At 53.0% G+C, this 21296-nt stretch overlaps 1 protein-coding gene across 1 annotated transcript in view; it reads left to right on the plus strand.

Moving 5' to 3' along the window:
• Positions 1 to 21296, plus strand: part of MAD1L1 (mitotic arrest deficient 1 like 1) — a 285464-nt gene that overhangs the window by 116419 nt on the left and 147749 nt on the right. The window contains exon 10 of the mRNA XM_044915187.1: positions 16278 to 16418. Coding sequence (XP_044771122.1) covers positions 16278 to 16418 — 141 coding nt within the window. The remainder of the gene's footprint in view (positions 1 to 16277; positions 16419 to 21296) is intronic.

Consider the following 21296-nt stretch of genomic DNA (forward strand, 5'->3'; position numbering starts at 1 on the left):
CTCCCCTCCCCTGCCCTCCCCTCCCCTGCCTTCTTTCTTTCTTTCTTTTAAGATTTTATTTACTTGAGAGAGACAGAGATAGTGAGAGAGAGCACAAGCTGGGAGGAAAGGAGGAAGCAGGCTCTTTATTGAGCAGGGAGCCCGATGTGGGGCTCCATCCCAGGACCCTGGGGTCATGACCTGAGCTGAAGGTAGAAGCTTAAACCGACTGAGCCACCCAGGCGCCCCTGGACATGAACTTTCAGTTGAGGACGCAGAGCAGCATGGCCTCCCTTGGCCTTTTTGGGGATGCTTCCCAGTGATTGGTCATCGTGCTCGGAGCCCTAGTCATCTGGATTTCTGTCCGGTCAGCAGAGCAGTGCTCCGAGGGAGGGTCTGGCAGAGGGGCCCCTCCCTGAGCTCTGCGGTCAGCTCCCTGGGGAGGGCCGGGTGGAGGGATGAAGCCCGTCCAGTGCCTGACCTTCTCATTTGAGGAAGGACTTTTACAATTAGAGCTATTTGGGTCATGTCCTGTGTCCTGGAGACCTGGGGTTTGGGTGCTTTAGCGAGTGGTGAAGACCTTGGGGTCACTGTTGCCCATGATCTTCTTGCGCTCTGTGATCCCAGGGACTTGGGCCAGGAGCTGTTGTGGAGCCTTGGTTTATAAAATGTGTCTCTATCCTGGTGTCCACGTGGCCTTTAGCATGACAGCCGAGCCTCAGGCTCCTGCTTCCTGCAGACCTGGGTTCCGATCTCAGCTCGGTCACAGCATCTGAGGACCCTGAGCAAGTTAGGGAACCCAGTAAGCCAGTTTCCTCATCTGAGAGGATGAGCCCCTGCCTCCCATGGTGGTTCTGAAGGTGGAGCGATCGACTGTTTCCTCCATTCGCACTTGGGTTGAGTGAATATTTACTGTATGCCTGTTAGGTTCTGGGCATTGTGCCGGGCGGTGGGTAGCCCGCAGTGAGGGGAGGGCCCAGTGAGCCGTGGCGTGGAGATCGCCTTGCTGGGCACCTCGCCTGTGGTGAGTCCACCCGGGCTCCGCTGCCTCTGCCAGTACCTCCCAGTGAAGAAAGCCTGGCCCATCTGACTCAGCTTCTGCTTTGCAGTTGGGGGGCCAGGCTCGGAGAGGGAGGGGCTGCTGTGACTGTCATCAGGCTGTGCCTCCGTCACCCAGCTCTCGCTCCTCTCTGTCCTGTCCGGTAAATGGTGCTTGACCCAGAGCCAGGCCACGGCAGCTCGCGCTCTCCCCGTGTGGCCCGCACACCTGCGGCGTGGACGCATGGCTCCCTGCTCGCATGGCTCCCTGCTCGCATGGCTCCCTGCTCGCATCGCCACTGGTGGGGAGAGCCTGCCGATTCAGGGCCGGTGCCGCAGACGCATCCTACACCCGCCATAAATGAAATGGAATTTGTAATAGAGAGTGTGAAATCTCAGTAAGATTGCTTTGGGAAATCTCAGTTGATTCCTGCTCCTTCCCACAAGAGGTGTTGTAGAGCTTTTCAGCGGGAGGTTGAAATTGCAAGAGCACGGCCGGCTGGTGAGGACACGAGCAGCAGGTCCTCCCTTCCCCACCTGGCCACAGGCGCTGCTGGCTGAGGACGAGCTGGGGAGGGCTGTTGTCTGTGCTGGGGGCCAGCTCCTGGCCTCCTGCTGCCGTTGTGGGGACGACGCCCGATGCTGCTGGTGGACCCGCCCCCCTGTGTCAGGCCTGCTCTGAGCCGCTCGAGACTGTGAGGACTGAAGGCAGCAGAGAGAAGGCGATAGAACCCAGAGGTGGGAATGGGGTGTCGTCAGGTGTTTGCCGGTCAGCCCCAGGGGATACTGTGGTGGTTGTGGACACGAGAGGCTCCGAGGCCCCCAGAGAGCCACTAGGAGCAGGGCCCAGGGCCTGAGTGCTCCTCTGTGTTGAGACAGGGACAGTGGTGCGTGGGACCATGGGCTGGCTCCTCCAGCTGATGGGCCAGGGTAACACTGGTGCGTTTGGAAGCATCTCACCAAGCCCAGACGAAATTTCTGCCGCTTCTACGAGCCTTCCGCTGCCTGTTGTGGAAGCCTGGCCGCGCCCAGCGCCTGCCTGCGCCCAGCGCCTGCCTGAGCCGGCTGCGGAGCCCCATGCCCACCAGGATCGCGTGGGCCTCGCTGGGGGAGGCGCATCTGCTCCCTCGGCTCCCCTAGTATCCCTGGGAGAACTTGGGGAAAAGCGCTGTCTGTGAGTCCCCAGGCTGACTTCTCGGGAGCACAGCCTGGGCCTCCTGGCAGGGCTTGCTGCCTCCCCCGCGCTGGCGTCCGGTCCTGGGGGGCCTGGCTCCCGAACCGTGGACGTCTGACTCCTTTATGCTTCACCTGTCCCTACCCGTCGCTCCACTGTCATCAAAGCTCTGGGCCAGCCCCCTCGAGTCTTCACCCTCGGCACTCCTTGCTCAGAAGCCCCCGGACACCCCCTTTCCAGACCGTGCAGTGTGATGTTCAAACTCCCTGGGGCAGCCCCACGGCGCCACCCCACCCGGCTCTGCTAGATGGTGCCCCACGGTGGACCCTGCCCGTGGGTTCCCCACTGGCCTGGATGCTACCCCTCCTGTCTCATGCGGGCCCCTCCTGGGCTCTGGAGCCGAGCATCGAGGGTCGGCGGCCACGGGGAGTTGGCCTTTGGTCTCGATGTTTCTTTCTGATGAGGGGTTTGTCAGTGTGACTGTATGGCCATAGCCATGCTTCTAAAACTGCAGAATCTTTTTGTTCAACATGTATTTTTTTCAGCTTTGCACTGGCCTGCAGCACACATACGTCAAGTGCTGTCCTAAGAGGACAAGCCAGTGAGTTAGAGCAAAGCCGGTCCATTCGTGCTGGGCTCCCAGGTGGGACTGGCGCCGTCACCGGCACCCTGGAAGCCCCCCTTTCCTGCCCCGCCCCGCAAGGCGATGCTTTTCTAACACTGCGCACCCACCGTCCCTGTTTTTAACTTTTACATAAGTGGAATCCTACAACGCATGGTCTTTTGTATTTGCTTTCTCTTGCTCAAAATCAGGTTTCTGTGGGCAGTTCATTTCTGTTCTATGAGTGGACCACATTATGCTTTTTCATGCATGCGTTCCTTTATGATTTTGAGTTTCTTTATTTCTGGGCGAATGTGAACAACGTTGGTGTGAACGTTCTCTTGTGTTTTGGTGCACCTAGATCTGCTGGTGTCTGAGCACCCAGGAGCGCCCTGCACCGTGGGCACGTGACATGGGCCACGGGAGGGGTCCACTTCTGCGCGTGTGATGGTGTGCACGCCTGCTGACAGCCAACAAGCACTGCTGTTGCTCTGGAGCCTGCCCTCACCTGAGGGTGTCGTTCATTTAGGCAGGTGCATTCCAGGGTGGGTGGTGGGGTGGCCTTGTGTCTCCAGTTGGCATTTCCCAGAATGTGGATGGGGCGGACACCTCTTCATGTGCTTCCTGGTGTGTGGAGGCCACTCGGGTGAGGCGCCCGGCACATCCACGGCCTAGTTTTCTCCTCTGCTGTTGTCTTTATGATCAGTAAGAATTGTTCCTGTTTTCTGCACACTGGCCTTTAGTCAGGTGTTTGCACTGCAGATGCCTTCTGCCCGTAAGATCTAAACTGTAATGCAATCTAATTTATCCTGTGAACATTCCTCGTTGCTTATCATTTCCCACGTCCTCTTTAGGAAACCCTCACCTGCCCCATGGTCACTGATGTATGTGTCAGTATTTTCCTCTTTATTGGGGGTCTTTCCTCCCTTAAGACTCAGAGCACGAAGCTTGACTGTGCCGTGGCGAGCTCCCCCTCACTCACCCCCCACAACGATGTCCAGTCAGCTCGATGCCATTTATTGACACGCTTCCTCTCTCACCACCCCGCCGGGCTGCTTATGTGGTAAAGGCAGGGTCCCCCTCTGCACTGGTCCATTTCTCTGTCTTTTTGCCCAGACCACTCTGCCTTCGTCACGGGGACTCTGCTCAGCCCTGATACCTGATAGAGCCAGCCCTCCCTCCCTGACCGCCTTGGCTGGTGGTGACCCTTTACATTTTCATGTGGAGTTGAGAAGCTGGCCTGTCCGTTTCACCAGTAAACCCGCCGAGATCTCTGTTGGGAGTGTAATGATTAAGCACCATCTTGGTAAGTGTGCATCTGATCCATGAACATGGTATACACTTCTCTGCTTTTAGGTCATCTTTTTTTCCCCTGTCAGTGTTTTATAGGGCTTTCTAGGTAGACATCTCATAGATTTGTTTTTTGTGTGTTTTTGTTTTTATGTGGCATTATAAATAGCATCTTTTCTCAAGTTTATTTTTCTAACAATTTTTTGCTACTACATAGAAATATAATTAAACTTTGATTATTGATTTTGATCCAGCAACATTCTAAATTAATTTTAATAAGTTATTTGTGGATTCCATTGGATTTTCTGGGTTCACAATGTGTCACCTACTCATAATAGCTTTTAATTCTTTGTACCTTTATGGCTGTTCTTGCCTTCTTCTGCTGCTCAGGATCTCCAGCACTGTTCTGAACAGAAGTGCTTTGGTAGCTGGTGCGTCAGAAGGAAAATATTCACACTTCCCTATTGCAGACCATGTTGTCTTCCAGTCCTCGTTTGCTAAGAGGGCTTTTGTTTATTGTCTTCACCATGAATAAATGTTGAATTTTAATCACATGCTTTTTCTGCATGTACTGAGATGATCATATGATTTTTCTTTACTCCGTTAATGTGGAAAATCAAATTAATTGATGTTCAAATGTTAAACCAAACTTGCATTTCAGAAATAAGCAAACTTGTGTATGGTTTTCCTTCCTAAGTAATGTCTAGTTTGATTTGCTGATAAGTTGGATGGGGATTTTGCCTCTGTCTTTATAAGAAATTCTGGCAATTTTCATTTCTCCTAATGTCCTTATCAGCTTTTGATGTCATGGTTTTTCTGGCGTTATAAAATGAGTCAGGGATTCTTTTTTTCTCTTCTCTGTAATAGCTTGTATGAGATCAGGGCATTTCTTCCTTAAGGGTTAGGTAGATTTCACCAGTGAAGGCATCTGGGCCAGTGGAGTTTTCATGTTGGGAAGATTTTAAATTGGGGCTTTGATTTCTTTTAGTAACTTCAAAGTCAGTCAGATTTTCTTTATGGATGATCATTCATCTTCATGATCTGTGGTTGTGTCTTCTTTTTCAATCTGGTTGTTTGGTTATGTGTGTGCTCTCTCTTTTGAACTGTCTCATGAAGAGTTTATTGGTCTTGCTAGTCACTTGAATGAACCAATTTCTAGCATTCTTGATTCTGTACCATAAGTATTCTGCTTCATTAATTGCTATTTTTATACTTTTTCCTTTTTAATTTGTTCTAACTTTTGAGCTATTTGATGATTGCATACTGTAGTTCTGATACATTGTATTTTTCTTATCATTCATTTCAAAATATTTATCAATTTTAATTGTGATTTTTATTTTGACTACCAGGTTTTTTTAGAAATAAATTTAACTTCCAACATTTTGTGATCACCGAATTATTTATTTATAGCTTAGTTTCATTGTGTTCAAAGACCATACTCTGGGACGTGTTGTATGACCCCTAGGGAGCCGGTGTTTGTAAATGGCCCATGCACACTTCAAAATCATGTGTGGTCTGCATTGTTGGTTGCGGTGTCTTATAAATATCTGCATGTCAGTTGTTAATCATACTGTTCGGATTTTCCATGTCCTCAGCGATGTTTCTCCCATTTTCTCCAATCCTGAGAGACCTCTGTTGGAATTTCCCAGCTTCACTCTAAGTTTGCCTACTTCTCCTTTTAATTTTGTCAATTATGGCAGCATATCTTTATTAGGCCCATATGGACTGAAAATAATTATCTTCCTGGTCCATCTAGCCTTTTATTATCATGAAATAGGCTTTATAGGTTCTTCTGATCTTGAATCTCCTTTGTGTAATATTAATACAGATGTATCAGCTTCCTTGTTATATTGCCTTTGTGCCTTTTACTTTCTCAAGTTTTATTTTGATAATTTTTCATTATTTTATTATGATGTCACTCCTACACAGATTAGAGATAGATTTTGTATTTTTATTCAGTCTGAAAATCTTTGTTTTTTTAGTTGAAATATTTAATTTAGTTGCAATTAATGATAAATTTGCTTTTATTTTTTTAAACATTTATGTATTTATTTTAGAGAGAGTGCACGTGGACAAGTGAGTGGGGTGGCTGGGGGAGGGGCCGAGGGGGAGAGAGAATCCCAAGCCGACTCCCCACTGGGTGAGGAACCCAGGCCTTGGTCTCCCAACCCTGAAATCACAACCTGAGCCAAAATCAAAAGTCGAAGGCTCAACCGACTGAGCCACCCAGGTGCGCTGATAAATTTGCTTTTAGATTAACCATCTCACTACTTGCCTTTTGCTTGTGTTCTTTTTTGTTTGTTTTTAATACTTCTTGTAGACCAAACCATTTCCCCCTCATTATCTTGTAGTTATGTATGCTTTAATGCAATTTTTTAGTGCCTATTATTGTGATTATAACAGACTGTCAGAGTCTCATAAAAATAAATACATCTCTTTCTTCTAGATGGTTCAAGGGACCTTAAAACACGGCATCTATTGACCTTTTGCTCCACTATTATTGTTGAGTACTTTATACACACAGTTTTGTAGCTGAAAAGATACCATTATTTTTTTAAAAAAAATTTAATTCCAGTGTAGTACACCTACAGTGTTATATTAGTCTCAGGTGTTCAATCGAGTGAGTCATCATTTCCATACAACACCCCGGGTTCATCACAAGTTCACTCCTTAGTCCCACCACCTGTTTCCCCCCTCCCCAGCCCCTCCCCTCTGCTGACCGTCAGTGTGTTCTCTGTAGTTCTCTATAGTTGAGAGTCTGCTTTTTTGTCTCTTTTTTCCTTTGCTCATTTATTTCTTAAATTCCACATACGAGTGAAATCATGTATTTGTCTTTCTCTGACTTATTTCGCTTAGCATTGTACTCTCTAGCTCCATCTATGTCATTGCAAATGGCATGATTTCGTTCTTTTCATGGCTGAGTAATATTCCACAGTGTGGAATACACACACACACACACACACACACAGCTGCTTTTTCCATGTATCAGTCAGTGCACACTTGGGCTGCTCTCATAGTTTGGCTATTGTACATAATGCTGCAATAAACAGGGGTGCATGTATCTTTTCTAATTTGTGTTTTCATATTTTTTTGGTAAATACCTAGTAGTGCAATTTCTAGATCATAGGATAGTTCTATTTTTAACTTTCTGAGAGAGAGAAATCCCCACCTGTTTCCAGAGCGGCTGCACCAGTTTGCATTCCCAGCAATGGTGCATGGGGCTTCCTCTTTCTCTGCATCCTCGATGACACCTGTTGTTGCTTGTGTTGTTGATTTTAGCCATTCTGACAGGTGTGAGGTGGTACCTCATCATTTTGATTTGCATTTCCCTGATGCCAAGTGATGATGAGCATCTTTCCGTGTGTATATTGGCCATCTGGTTGTCTTCCTTGAAGAATGTCTATTCATGTCTTCTGCCCCTTTTTTAACTGGATTATTTGTTTTTTTGGGTGTTGAGTTTTATCAGTTCTTTGTATTTTGGATACTAACCCTTTATCAGAGATGTGATTTGCAAATATCTTCTCCCATTCAGTAGGTTACCTTTTAGTTGTGCTGACTGTTTCCTTGGCCGTGCAGAAGCTTTCTTTCTATTTTGATGTAGTCCCAGTAGTTAATATTTGCTTTTGTTTCCCTTGCCTCAGGAGATGTATCTAGTAAGAAGTTGCTACAGCCGATGTCGAAGAAGTCACTGCCGCTGTTCTCTTCTAGGATTTTAATAGTTTCAGGTCTCACATTTAGGTCCTTAATCCATTTTGAGTGTATTTTTGTGAATGCTGTAAGAAAGTGGTCTGGTTTCATTGTTTCGCATGTGGCTGTCCAGTTAGTTACTGTTGTGTTTGTGTGTTCGTTTATGTGTGTGTGTGTGTGTGTATATAATTGTCATCCTTTTTATTCCTCTTCATTACCACCTGCATCTCTAGGCAACCACCTGGGATCATTTTTCTTCTGCTTGCAGAATGCCCTTTGGTGTGGATCCGATGCTGAGGAAATATTTCAGTTTTTCCCAGTGTGAAAATGTATTCATTACGCTTTGACTTCTGAAGAACATTTTTGCTGAGTAGAATTCTCGGTTGGCTGCCTTGCAGTGTTCCCGTTGAGGCTGGACTTGTACTATCTTTTGACTCGCACCGAGTGAGGACAGGGGCAGACCACCTCCGTGCTGGGGTCAGTCTCTCGCCCACTGTCTCCTCTACAGCTCTTTGCGGGGTTTTTTGTTTTTGTTTTTGTTTTGAGAAGGGATGTAAATAATCTATATCTAGAATTATAATTTAATTAATAAACTTGCTTTTGGAACAGTTTTGGTTTACAGAAGAACGGAGGAGATGGTCTAGAGCCCCCCGTATTATTTCCCGCACCCCACAGTTTGACCTAACACGTCCCGCCTTGTCCGTGGGCACGTCCATCACGACGAGTGCGCCAGTATGAGCACGTTATTGCTGACTAAGGTCCATGGGTTAAGGTCTGCTCTTGTGTGGGTCTGTGGGTTTTGACAAGTACATGTCATGTGTGTACTGTTACAGTACCATTCGCAAACATGTATGCATGGCTGCTTCTGTTTTCTGTAGAAGATTTTAGGGAATTGGTACAATTTCCTGCTTTAATAGTTGGTGGAATTCCCCGGTGAAAGCACCTGAGTCTGGTGCCTTGTTTTTAAGAAGGTTATTATTAATTCAACTTCTTTCAGGAGATATAAGCTGACTCAGATTTCCTTTTTCTCTTCCTGCAAATTGTGATAGTTTGTGCCTTTCAAGGAATTGGTCCATTTCATATAAGTTATCAAGTTTCTGGGCATGGATCTGTTCATAATACTCCTATTCTTTTTCATGTCCCCACAATGAGTAGTGATGACCCTTCTATCACATCTGATATTAGTGTTTTCTGTCTTCTCTCTGTTGTTTAATCTTGGTCAGCCTGCTAGACATTCATCAATGTCATTGATCTTTTCAAAAAACCAGCTTTTGGTTTTGTTGATTTTTCTCAATTGATTTCCTGTTTCCAATTTCATTGATTTCTGTTCTCATTTTTATTACTTCTTTTCTTTTGCTTGCTTTAGGCTTACATTGCTCTTCTTTCTTCAGTTTTCTAAGATGGGGGCTTGGGTGGTTGACTTGATTTCTTTCCTACAGTATGCATTCAGTGCTGCGTGTTCCTTGAAGCCCTGCTGCGTGTTGTGTTATTTCATTCAATTAAAAATACTGTTGTTTCTCTGAAGAGTTCTGTGACCCACGTGTTTTTTAGAAGTGTTGTTTAATCTCTAAGTTTGGGATTTTCCAGCTATATTTCTGTTACTGACTTCCATTTTAATTCTGGAGTGCTCTGAAAGCTTACTCAGTATGATTTCTGTCCTTTTAAGTGTGTTCAGGTGTGTTTTATGGGCCAGAATGTGGTCTGTGTTGGGGAGTGTTCTATGGGAGCCGGAGAAGAATGTGTGTCCTGCTGTTGGCAGATGAAGTGTTTTATCAACGTCAATTAGATCCAGTTGATTGATGGTGCTGTTTGGTACAACTATATCCTTACTGATTTTCTGCCTGCTGGATCTGTCAATTACTGATGGAGGGTGTGGAAGTCTCCACTAGGAGATAGGTCTGTTGCTCCTTGCAGCTTTGTCAGTTTTTCCTCACGTATTTTGACCCTCGCTTGAGAGGTGCATATGTGTTTAGGATTGGTATGTCTTCTTGGGAATATTGACCCCTTTATCATTAAGTCATACCCCTCGTACCTCTGACAGAGGGAGATAAGAGGTCTGCTTTGCCTGAGATTAATAAAGCTACTCCGTCTGCTTTGTTGTCTCTTGATTGAGGTTAGCACGATGTCTCTTTCTCCACCCCTTAACTTCTACATTTCTTGGTATTTGTATTTGTAAAGTAGGCTTTTTATAGACATGTAATTGGATCTTTTTTTTTTTTACTCCGTGTTGACGGTATCTTTCAGTTGGCGTCTTTTGATCAATCACAATGATACCAATCTTGTTGTTTGGCATCGGTGATGTTTGTTAGCATTTTCTGTGTGGACACTTGTTCTTTGGCTCTTGTCCACTCTTCCCTATTGATCTGCCTTGGTTGGTTTCAGTGAGCATTTTATAGGACTCCGTTTCCTTCTTTTTCTGTGTTAACTCATGAATTATACTTCTTCAGTAACGCGTCCTCACGATCGCCCTACAGTGTGTGGTTGTACCCTAGTCCATGTCCACTTTGAAGTAGTGCTGTCCCTCTTCACAGATCGTGCAGGTGCCTGTCCCCAGGCCCTCCCTCTGTCCCTTATGACCGCACCGCCACTCAGCCCCCCACCCCCTGAGGCATGGCGGCCCCGTCCCTGTGAGTGTTACCTTTAGCTCAGTGCGGACCGAGGAAGTGACAGACTGCACTTGGCTGTCGCTTGCCCCCTCCCCGGATCTCACGCTTTCTTTCTGTAGATCTGACTTCGGACCGCTATGCCTTGTAGTCTCTCTTCTGGGCACGTGTACTCCCACAGATCCTGCATGGTGTTGTCATCTGAGGATGTCTGTATTTCCCCTTCACCTCTGAAGGCTACTTTCACCCGATGCAGAGCCCCGGGCTGGAGGGTTTTTCTCTCGGCGCTTCGACGTTTCTCCCTCTTGCTCTCACATGCTGTCTCACTTCCCTGGGACTTCCCGAGGTTTGAGCAGGAGATGCCAGGGTGTGGGTTCTTTGGTATTAATCTTGCTTTTGAGGTTCTCTGAGCTCCCTGGATCTGGGGTTTGGAAAATATCACCTGATAACCAAGTCTTTGCTCTGCTCCTGGTGTCTCGGTGCAGCTCCTACTGCCCCTGATTCTGAGATGCTCTGCTGTTCTCTTTATTTCTGTCTCTGCACTTCAGTCGGGACGTTTCTGTCACCACATCGCTGTGTCTTTGTTTCTTCTGCCTCTTTTATGCCCCCATACCTGTGTTGTTTTATTCTTTTTCTTATTTTTGTGTTGCTTGGCTGGCTCAGTAGTTTTCAGTTTTCAGGGTTGCTAATACACTAAAGTTACAGACTTCCTGCTGGATTCTTTTTTCTTACATCGTTTTTCTCTCTTTTATTTTCTCTGTTTCTCCTCTTTTGAAGGTCCCCGTGCATATTTAATGTAGTGGGTGCTTAATGATATCTTTATCCCTTCTGGAACAATTTAAGGCCCCAGGCCTCCCTTAAATGCTTTTATTATATTTCATATTAGTTCTTTTTTCCCTGAATTTCTGTTTCTAATTTGTGCATCGGTAGATGGTACCTCCACATCACAGAGTTGAGAAGTTATGAACAGGTGCACAGTGAGAAGCACACCTCTACCTGCCCTGTCCTGCTCACCCCCCTGGAGGCAGCGGGGGTCTGGCTGAGCTTCCGGAGAGAGTGTGCACACAGCTGTGCGTGGGTGCGTGCATCTCCTTCCCACCTGCTCCGTCGCGTCTCGTAGCTGTTCAGGTGTCTAGTACCTGTCACCGCGCATTCCTTGTCGGCGGGCCAGGAGCTGCGTTCGTCCCCCGTGTCCCGCCCCGTGAGTCAGGCACCTTGTGATCTCACATAGTCACGGTTGCCTGCGTTGGGACGTGGTCGAGTCCGTTGCTCGTTTTCCTTTCCTGTTTCTCAGTTTTGCTTCTGTGATCCCTTGCCTTAGTCCTGGAATATGTCCTGTGTGCCCTCCTCTGGGGAAGTTGTTGCTGGGAACGGCCCCCCCCCCCCCCCCCCCCACCTCACTGTTGCCCCAGATGCACGCGTCTTACCGCCCTTCCTGTGGCCAGCCTGCTGGGGCCGCGACCGTGTGCGTGCACTCTGGAAGGTCTGTGGGCTCCTGCATCTGAGGGTGGGTGCTTTTAATCACTTCTGGAAGTTTCTCAACCATTGTGTCCGTCCTTGATTGTTGCCTTCCTGTCCTTTCTGTCCTTTCTCCCTAATTTTGATAGAAACCCTTCCCTCCCGTGTTCTGCCTTGGCCATCAGCTGCTGGCTCCCATTTTCTCTCTGTCCTTTGCTGTTTTTTCTGGCTTGTTCCTTCGATTTCTCTTCCAGAGCACCGAGTCTCTCTTCAGCCACAGCTGAATTGCTGTTTTACTTCTTTAAGCTTTTAAATTGTTCTTTTACCTTGTTGGGCTTCATTTAGTCTGCTTTTTTTTTTGTTGTTTTGTTTTAAATTTGCTTGTTTCTTTGATGTATTGATTCTCGCTGATAATTTAAATCCCTTTCTTCACTTTTTTTTTTTTTTTAAGATTTTATTTATTCATTTGACAGAGAGAGACACACAGCGAGAGAGGGAACACAAGCAGGGGGAGTGGGAGAGGGAGAAGCAGGCTTCCCATGGAGCAGGGAGCCCGATGTGGGACTCGATCCCAGGACCCTGGGATCATGACCTGAGCCGAAGGCAGACGCTTAACGACTGAGCCACCCAGGCGCCCACGTTTCTTCACTGTTTTAAACACAGCATGCGTACCTTCTATTCTGCTTCTGATTATTCTATTACCTGATACCGTGGGTTTCATTCTCCTAATTCTTGTGTTTGCAGGTCTGTTTTCATTTGTATTCTGTGATCTGTTTTTATTTATTTATTTATTTATTTTTTACTATGACCTTAGATCTTTGGTCCTTAGAAGTTTCTCTCTGGAACTTGTTTGGCTCCTAGAGCGAGGTTCTGCTGTTCTCGCCGGGATCTCTGCTTGTTCCTGACGGTGCCTGTCATGCCTGCGGTCTTGGGCTGCTGTGTAGTCAGTCCACCCAAAGTCAGTGCTGGTGTGTGTATGAGTGCGCACCACTGTCTGTTTTGTTCTAAAGATTGCCCACTGCGCATACTGACTTTTTTGGTCCGGATTCTCTGCTCTGATCTTCCACCCTGTGCGGGCACTGCGTTTTTTGCTTCTCCCCTGCATGAGGGGCTGACTCCATTCCACCCCAGGGAGGTTCCTGCTCCGGGCTCCAGGGCTGGCCGCCCCCTCTGGACTCAGGAGGAGCCCAGGGGGTTTGTTTGGGGTCTGTTTATGTGAGGGTTAGGACCACGTGCCGGGGTACTTTTGTGTGGGGGCCTGTGGAGTAGGGCGGCCCTGTTCTTTGGGAACTCGGGGGTGTGCAGCTCATCTGGGCACCGGTCAGGGTGATCTTTCCGGGTGTGAGAGTGGGACATCACCTTTGGCCTCTGTCCCTGCTGTGGTTCGGCCGCACCTGAGGAGACAGAGTCTCTGACCCTGCGAGCCAGACTTTGTTGTGTCTGCAGCTGCTGGCTGGTTCGCTTACACCCCCCATCACACAGCCTTTGCAGGGCTGTTGCACGAGCCCACCTGTGCCCTGAGTCCAGCCATGTCCCTGCCGGGGCTCCCAGCACCTGCCGGCCCCCCAAACGGGCCAGTGCCCATCCTCCCTGTGGGGCTTTGGACGAACAACTTGGCACCTCTGTGCCTCAGCTTCCTTCCTGGGAGACCACGGCCTGGACTGGAATGTCATTCCTTCCCAGCTTCAGAAGGAAGCACTGGTTTGTCCAGAACCCCTCATCTCTGCCCTCCCCGGGCTCTGGGCCATTATGGGGCATATTTCAGAGCTTCCAGAAGACCCGTCCTGTCCCTGGTACTGACCTGCCTGCAGAGCTCAGCGCCGGTCAGGGAGGTGGGCAGGGTCATGAGCTGTCTGTCCTGCGTCTGTCCGCCCTCGGCTGGGGGGCTCCGTCTACAGGGCGGAGGGGTACTCCCAGTAGTCAGGCTCCTCGAGGCCCAGGGGCAGGAGGGCCGGTGAAGGTCATCCCAGACATGAGGTTATCGGGGCCCACGCTGGTTCACAGACGGCTGGGGCTGGCGCCGGTGGAGCGGGCCTCGGGCACCGCTGTGGCTCTGTGGCTCCCTGAGTGGCGGCCCGCAGCCCCCGCTTCACGTCTGTGTGGATGAACCTGCCTGTACCGCTCCGTGCCGAGGAGAGGGGCTCGGTGGGAAGCAGACTCCTGCTTTGTACTCGGGGCGCATCTCTGAGGCTTCTGCGGCCTGCACCGGATGCCTGTTTGCTCAGGGATTAATCGCCGGCATTTGTTCAAGTGGAAATGAAGCAAACTTCACCACAAGTGGAATCACTCATTAAAAAGTCATCAAATCAAACCAGCACGTTTCTTGGACTTTTACTAGTAATGACAAAACAATTTCTTGAACAGGTCCAGACAGCAGACTTGCTGGTTCATGTGCTCCTCCTCCTCGTCAGCCTTGGCTCGCCTGGAGACGTGATGGAAGAGCCCTGTGTGGAAGGGCCACGCTGTGGGGACGGATGGGTTGGTGGAGGCGATGGTTGCAGCTTGTTCTGGAAGGGAAGCCCCCTACCCGCCCCCGGGGGCAGCGGCGCTCTGCAGAGTAGCTCCAGGTGTAGAAGTCAATACCAAGATAGAGGATTCCAATAAAATGAGGACACTCGATAAACCTTCCTGTGGAAACAGATTTCCCATGGACGTGCAACCAGTTCAGGTGGATTTGTGACTTTAATTTCTCACTTATTGAATTTCTTGTCATCAGCTAATTGTGGAGTCCATGCTGAGTGATGACCGGGCTGTGAGCTCTGAGCTCTGCCTCCCCACCGGACAAGGAGGGCCTATCCCACCAAGAGAACGTGACGTGGGGGGCTGTTTCGGGTCCGTGAATGTGCCTTTGGGCCCATGCTGGTACGGGCTGTCCCTGTCGCGTGTCTGGACGCCCTGCCCTGGAGGGTCGGGGACCGCGAGGGAGGGAAGGCAGTGCCAGGGCTGGTGCACGATGCGCCCGTGAACCCATGGAGGTCTGTCTGCTGACATGGATGAGATCACGGGGCCTCACTTACGGGGCAGAGTGCGGGCACAGTGTCTGTGACAGCATCGATCCTCACATCTGTCCTTTGGGACCAGCAGATTACCCCACTGATCCAGGAGCTGAGGATGAGGGTGAGTGCTCTGGCCTCAGGTGCCCAGCTAGCCCGGGGCGGAGCTGGGACAAACCTGCCCCAGGCAGAGGCCGTGGAGCTCTGTGTCCCACGCTCCAGCAGCATTAACCCGTCTGGGCACTTGTTTGTGAACCGGACTCTCAGGCCACACCAGACCTGCTGAGACTGAGCTGACATCGCACAAGCCCCCCCAGGATGTTTGTGTGCATGAGGGTATGAGAAACATGCTCAGAACGCCTGGGTTCCCTGCACAATGACTTGATTTTCTCCATGTGGCCTTCCCTGGTGACAGCACGTAGGCAAAATGTGGGGCAGGAGGGCAGGTGCCAGCCTCCAGCTCAGGCTGCGGGTCTGTTGAGGCTGAGGAAGAATCCAGGCCCACAGTTAGGGAGTGAGAAAGGGCGGTGGGCAGGCCCCCAGGGGAGACAGCAACTCCTTTCCTGGCACGGTGTCCTTTGTGCAGGCCGTCCAGAGCCGCTCGGTTGCTGGACCCAGGGACCTTGGGTCCCTGCAGCCTTTCCTGGTTGGCCTCCAGAAGGTTGTCTCCCTCCACGAACATCTGAAGAAGGGATCTTCCAGTCCTGGGCAGGAGAAGCCGTCCACCTCTCCCGGGGCCCCTGACTCTGGCTCATGCTCAGCCTTACTAGGTGTTTCTAGCAGGGCACCCCCGAGCAGTGACTTCTCTGCGGCTTAGTCCTGGCGCTGTATGATTGGTACATCCTCCCACGAGACCTGGGTGTGCCTTGGCATGGCTGGTGCACAGTGATGCATCTGCAGCCTGGGGTTGTGGCCCCAGGCATCCCATGAGCTCTACTGGGAGACGGAGCTCGCCGAGGCCAGAGCTGTTCAGCAGGGAGTCTGGGGCAGTTCAGAGTCTGGGCGGTTGGAAGGCTCGCTTTGGTTCTTCCAGCCTGCTGCTTGGATGAATCTCTCCAGACTGCTGTGTGGCTTAGAGGCCAGGTCAGAAGTCGCGGGAGGCAGGGTATTCAAACCTCCTTCCTGGCCTGGCCCTGTCGGTGTGTTCCTGGGACCATTCCTGGAGTTTGGTAGGGGCTGGGACTGGCTGGAATGGGGGAGTCAGCAGGCTCCAGGGAGGGGTCTCTGGCCACCGCAGGTCTCCACAGACCCTACAGCTCAAGGCCAGGCGGTTGTGGGGAGTGCCTGTATGAAGGCACTCCCGGTCATGCTCAGGCTGCTGGTTCAGAGCGCTTGGGGCCCTGCCGGGGCCTGGCTGGGCTCTGTCAGGCCATTGTGAATCCAAACGCTACTGAGCTCTTTGAGGAGCCCCGGGAGGCCACCCCAGCCTGACCACCTGCCCTCTGTGCCCACAGGAGCGGGACGGAATGCGCGCCATCCTGGGTTCCTACGACAGCGAGCTGACCGCGGCCGAGTACTCGCCCCAGCTGACGCGTCGCATGCGTGAGGCCGAGGACATGGTCCAGAAAGTGCACGCGCACAGCTCAGAGATGGAGGTGAGTGTGCAGGCGGGCGCAGGGCCAGCCATCCGCCTGTCTTCCGCGTGCTGGCTCCATGCTCTGACCTGGTGGCCCGGGAGAGGAGGACCTGCCGAGGGGCTGCTGCTGGTTCTGTCGTCCAAGGCAGACTTTCAGTCTGATTGGGAAGGTTAGCTCCGGCCGCACCGAGCGCGTCATCGTAAATATAAGTGCATTAATAGCCGTTTTATTATGACACATTTGGCTCCACATGAAACATTAATGAAGAGAGATATGCAGGGAAGGTTCCCTGACACCTTCAGTTGTCCCTGGGATTTTTTACGTTGAGCGATTCCTCCTGTGTGTGCGCCCTCTGCGCCCTAATCAGTTAATGACAAGGCTGACAGATCTGGCACCCCCCAGTGCCATCTGTTTGGGTTTTGTGTGTCGGGGTGATGAGGGGCTGTCATTGACCGGCGGGGTCACCCCATCTGACCTCGCTGGGCCTGCACATCTGGCCCCCAGCACGGGCTCACCCCTCCCCCGACAGCTTTTAGGCAACACAGCCTGCTTTGGGCGGACACACGGGCACCAGCTTTGTCTCACTCCCTGCCATGGGCTCCCAGTCGCCTCCTGTCTTCCTCTCCTGGAGTCCTGCCTGCTTGCTCAGGACCGGCCCAGTTCCAGCAGAGAAAGTCCCTAGCCCCCTGCGCCCCCTTTCTGTGCTCAGCAGTGTAGTAGGGCATCAGCCCGCCTTCCCGTCCACCCCCCTGGAGTCCTGGGCGAGTCCAAACGGTGGAGGATGCCCAGGCTCAGCCAGCGTCACCAACACGACCATCTGTTCCTCTCTGTCCTGGTCACTGTCCTTTTCCTCCTGGATGTGGGCACGGATGGGCCCCTCCAGAAGCAGGCCAGCCCCTGGCTGGTCTCCTGCCCTCCTCCCAGGCCAGACTGACCCAGATCTGTACTGGGAGAGAGACTCCCCAGTGCATAGCCCCTGCTCCCTGGGACCCCCTGTCTTTGAGGCTGAGCGCTAACCTTGAGACACAGCCTTAGAGCCCTGGACACTGGCTCTGCTCGCCATCCGGATTGCTGCAGGCAGAGGTCCTGGTCCTCCCCGCAAAGCCTCCTGGCTGTCTGGTCCTTCCGCACGTGCCCTCCACACCTTGTCGCACACAGCGGCTCTGTCAGCCTCCACACGAGCCCACCCGGGCCCAAGCTGCTGCCTGCAAGGGAGGACCAAGCATGGGGAGACTGGCAGCCAGGCGATCCTGGCTCAGGCCCACCGGTCGCTGTCCCCGGGCCTTTCTGGAACATCAGCAGTCCAGTGAAGTGAAGCTTACTGAAGCAGGTGTTTGCGATCAGCAGCTCCCCCGCCACCCAGCCTTTGGTGGGTAGAGGCAGTGGTTGGGTCAGTGCACCCTGGGGGTGGTCGGACCTGGACCCCGTCCAGTCCTGCTCAGAGGCCTGCGTCCACCCCTGTCAAGAGCTCTGCGCTTCCCGGCCCCCACCAGGTGGCAGCAGACGAAGCCACGGGTCCTGCTCCTGGGTCCAGGCCTTGGGTGGGGACTGGAGGGGTCTTCTCAGCCTCTGTTCTTTCTTTCATTGCTGAGACCCCCTCTGGCCTCCCTGCAGCCCTCTCTTGGAATCTGTGCGGGAGGAGGGCGTCCTCCCCGGGAGGCAGAGAGGGGGCCGTCTGGCACACGGCATGGGGGCGGTGCAGGGTGCGGTGAGGACGAGGGGTCCCGGGTGGGGCAGCGAGGCGGGGCCTGCCATCTGCGAGGTCCACAGAGCTCCTTCTCCGGGGGCCGCGTGCCTGCCGCGCTCAGTTCTGTGCTAGCTGCTGCTAGAACCGAGGCACCTTCACTCTCAGGGTCGTCCGTGGGATCAGGACGCGGCGTGCGGGGTAGGGGGACCTGTGGGGAGCCCTGCCTCATCCGCTTCCAGGGACGTCCATCCTCGCAGAGAGGCCGCATCGCTCCCGCTGTCCTGTGCCGTCTGGCCTAGTCTGGCTGGTTCTCCGGCAGCCCGAGCAGGGGCAGCCCTAACTCGGTGAGGCCACAGAAGTGCTCCGGGAAGCACGCACACAGCAAATGGCCTCCTTCTGCGCTGTGTGGAGGGTGAGAGCATTTTAGACGGACGGATGGTGTAGAAGGGTAGAAAAGGTGGGCGTGCACGAAGTACCCCCCTTGCTCCCCTGCGTTACAGCCGCGGTCCCGGCAGTGGTGCAGAGGGGCTCCCTCCGTGTGCCCGCGAGGGGTGGCCATTCTCACGTGGGCCCTGGGGTGGCTCCATCAGCATCTTGGAGAGCGTGCAGCCCTTAAAGGGAAGGGCCCACTTTCTGTCAAGACCTTGTCTTGCCCGCACCACGTAGGCCCTCCTGCAGCACCAGGACCACCCGCTTCCCGTGTGGGAGGCCGCTGCCTGCGGGCGCCCCGGGAGCCGCTTGCCATCCAGGAGCAGGTCCGAGTCAGGGAGAAGGGAGCCCCGGCTTTAGGAAGTAAGCCTGTCGCAGTGAGAAGGAAGGGATTCAGAGGGGTCAGGAAAGAGTCGGGGCGAGCTCGCAGATGAGGTGGACGTGAAGGTGGCCATGTCCGCTGTGCCCAGAGCAGCACCACCAAGATCAGCGCCCCCAGTGACGCCAGCGGTGAGAGGTGTGGGGCGCCGTGCGGCAGGAGGGGCCGGACAGCTCTGCCCTCCCGCGGTCACCTTCTGTGACGGGCCTCAGTGTCCTGACGGTGGGTGTCCTGTCCCCCCGCCCCGGCCACTGTGCTGACGTTTTGCAGAGCAGGGGCAGGAGAGCACCCGGAGGCATTGCGGCGTGCTTGGTTCAGGTGAGGGGCGTGGGGGGGCAGGCACGGGCTCAGGCTGGAGACACAGTCCTCCCCCTACCTCCCCTCCCCCGCCATGAGTCAGCAAACGGGGGTTTTGATGCACAGGGTCTCGGCAGCTGGTGGGGCCAGGAGAGAAGGAATGCGGTGCCGTCCTGCTGGGCCCAAGTGGTGGCCGCGGGCTGTGAGTTGGGGTCTCTCAGGTCCGGGAGCCTCGTGGACACCAAAACCCAGACGTGGGCCTGGCAGAGCGGAGAGTCCTGCAGACGCAGGTGTCCCTGTTGGTGGACAGAGGGTGGGCAGGCATGTGAGGGTGCGGGTGGTTTCACTCTGCTCACACAGGCTCATGGAGCCCCTGGTTTGTGGCAGCCTGGGGGACCCCGCCCTACTTTCCGTCCTCCCATCTCCAGCCTGCCCTTTCTGGGGGACGGGCCTCTAGGGGTCCAGACCATCTACTGCGGGGCAGCTCTGAAGCCGGGGCCTCTGAAGCCCATTTTACTCCTTCTCTCAGCTGTGGGGCTGCACTCCAGACTGGAGCCCCGAGCCCCTCCGTGCTGAGGCCCTGGGTCCTCGGCAGCTGCTGCTCGGGCCTACGAGGCCAGGGGCTACGGCCTCGGCTCTGCTGGCCTGCTTCCTGACCCGCGGTGGGCAGGCAGCCCTGGGAGAGACCTGTGGCCCAGTGAGCAGACCCGTTCGTCCAGCTTGGGCGGGAGCAGCTCGCTGGTCCAGGCACCCCAGCTTGGACCCTCCAGGTCGCAGCGGCCCCGTGCTGACCCTGGGCCCTGCAGGCCACAGGGTGCTGCTCTCCAGGGCTCGGGGCGGGTTTCCCTCTTCTTGCTTGTTAAATAGTAATGTTTTATGTATTAGGAACTCGGAGAGCTTTAAACACTGTTCCGAAGGGCCTGCCAGAAGTTTATTCGTTGAGCATCACATACTGACCCACGGTACAAAGTTACGTCAGTTTGTAGAACCTGGTTATTAAGGTTCCTTAGTGTCTCTCAGACAAGACCTCTGTCACCGCACGGATGCACCCACTGCTCGGGGGGCGCACGTGGGCCCTGGACGAGCAGCTGTGCTCCGCTCGCTGGCGAGCCCCCAGAGTCGCCTGTTTTGCTCAACTGCCTTTAAGGAGCCGTGGGGAGCCATGAAGTGCATGCAGGGAGAACACCCCCACAGCCCTCGGGGTCTGATTACAGAGGCGGATTAACTCTCCGCAGCTCCCCCGGCTGCCTGATGGATTGCCTGTCTAGAAGGCAGGGTCCAAGGGGACAGAGGGAGAGAACATTACCGTGCTGGCACTCAGGATACGCCTAACGGGTGTGGGGTGTGCGTGTCTCTCTGCCTCCCCCTCCCCGCCCCCTGCAATCTGGTGCTGCTTCCTTTCGTTTCCTTCCTTGTTTTGTGTTCTGCCTTCATGTCTGCTCTGTATGTCCTCTCCCTCCCTCCTCCCCCTCTGCCATGGCTTCCCTCCCCCCCACCCCGTCCCTCACCACGAGCCCCTGTGTCTTCTCACTTGGGTTGGCAGGTGGGCCTTGCCCACAAAGGGCCAGACAGTACATTCTGTGGGCTGTGCGGCCACATGCTCAGCTCTGTGCTTGTGGCCGCTGGAAAGCAGCTTTGGGCCATCTGTGAATGGTGGGCATTGCCGTGTGCCAATAAAACTTTATTGACAAAACAGGTGGGGGGCCTGGATTTGGGTGCCGGCTGTAGTTGCCGGATGCCTGTTCTAGCCCCACTCTTCCTGGGACCCCCAGCGTGCTGCTGCTTGTGTGGAGGCACCACGACGGTGGGGGGCCCTGAGCCAGGTTGGCAGGGGCCCTCAGGCAGGTGCAGGGAGGGAGCTGCTCCAGGGGACCTGTCTGTTCACTAATGGGGAAGTCTGCGGTGGGGGGCGGCAGGAGGGAGCTCCTTCCGAGCTGCGTTGCGCGTCTTCAGCTTAATCAGGTAGTTCTCATGTGGAGCACGTTTCGAGTCCGGCAGACACATTTCAGTGAAACAAATTGGAAGTGTTGAGATGGAGAGAATCCCAGTAGCCTTTCTCTGGTGAAGTCTGTGCCGTTTTGCATGAGTTTTATTTATTCCACTT

The sequence above is a fragment of the Neomonachus schauinslandi genome, chromosome 5 (genome assembly GCF_002201575.2).
Source record: "Neomonachus schauinslandi chromosome 5, ASM220157v2, whole genome shotgun sequence".
Lineage (NCBI taxonomy): Eukaryota > Metazoa > Chordata > Mammalia > Carnivora > Phocidae > Neomonachus > Neomonachus schauinslandi.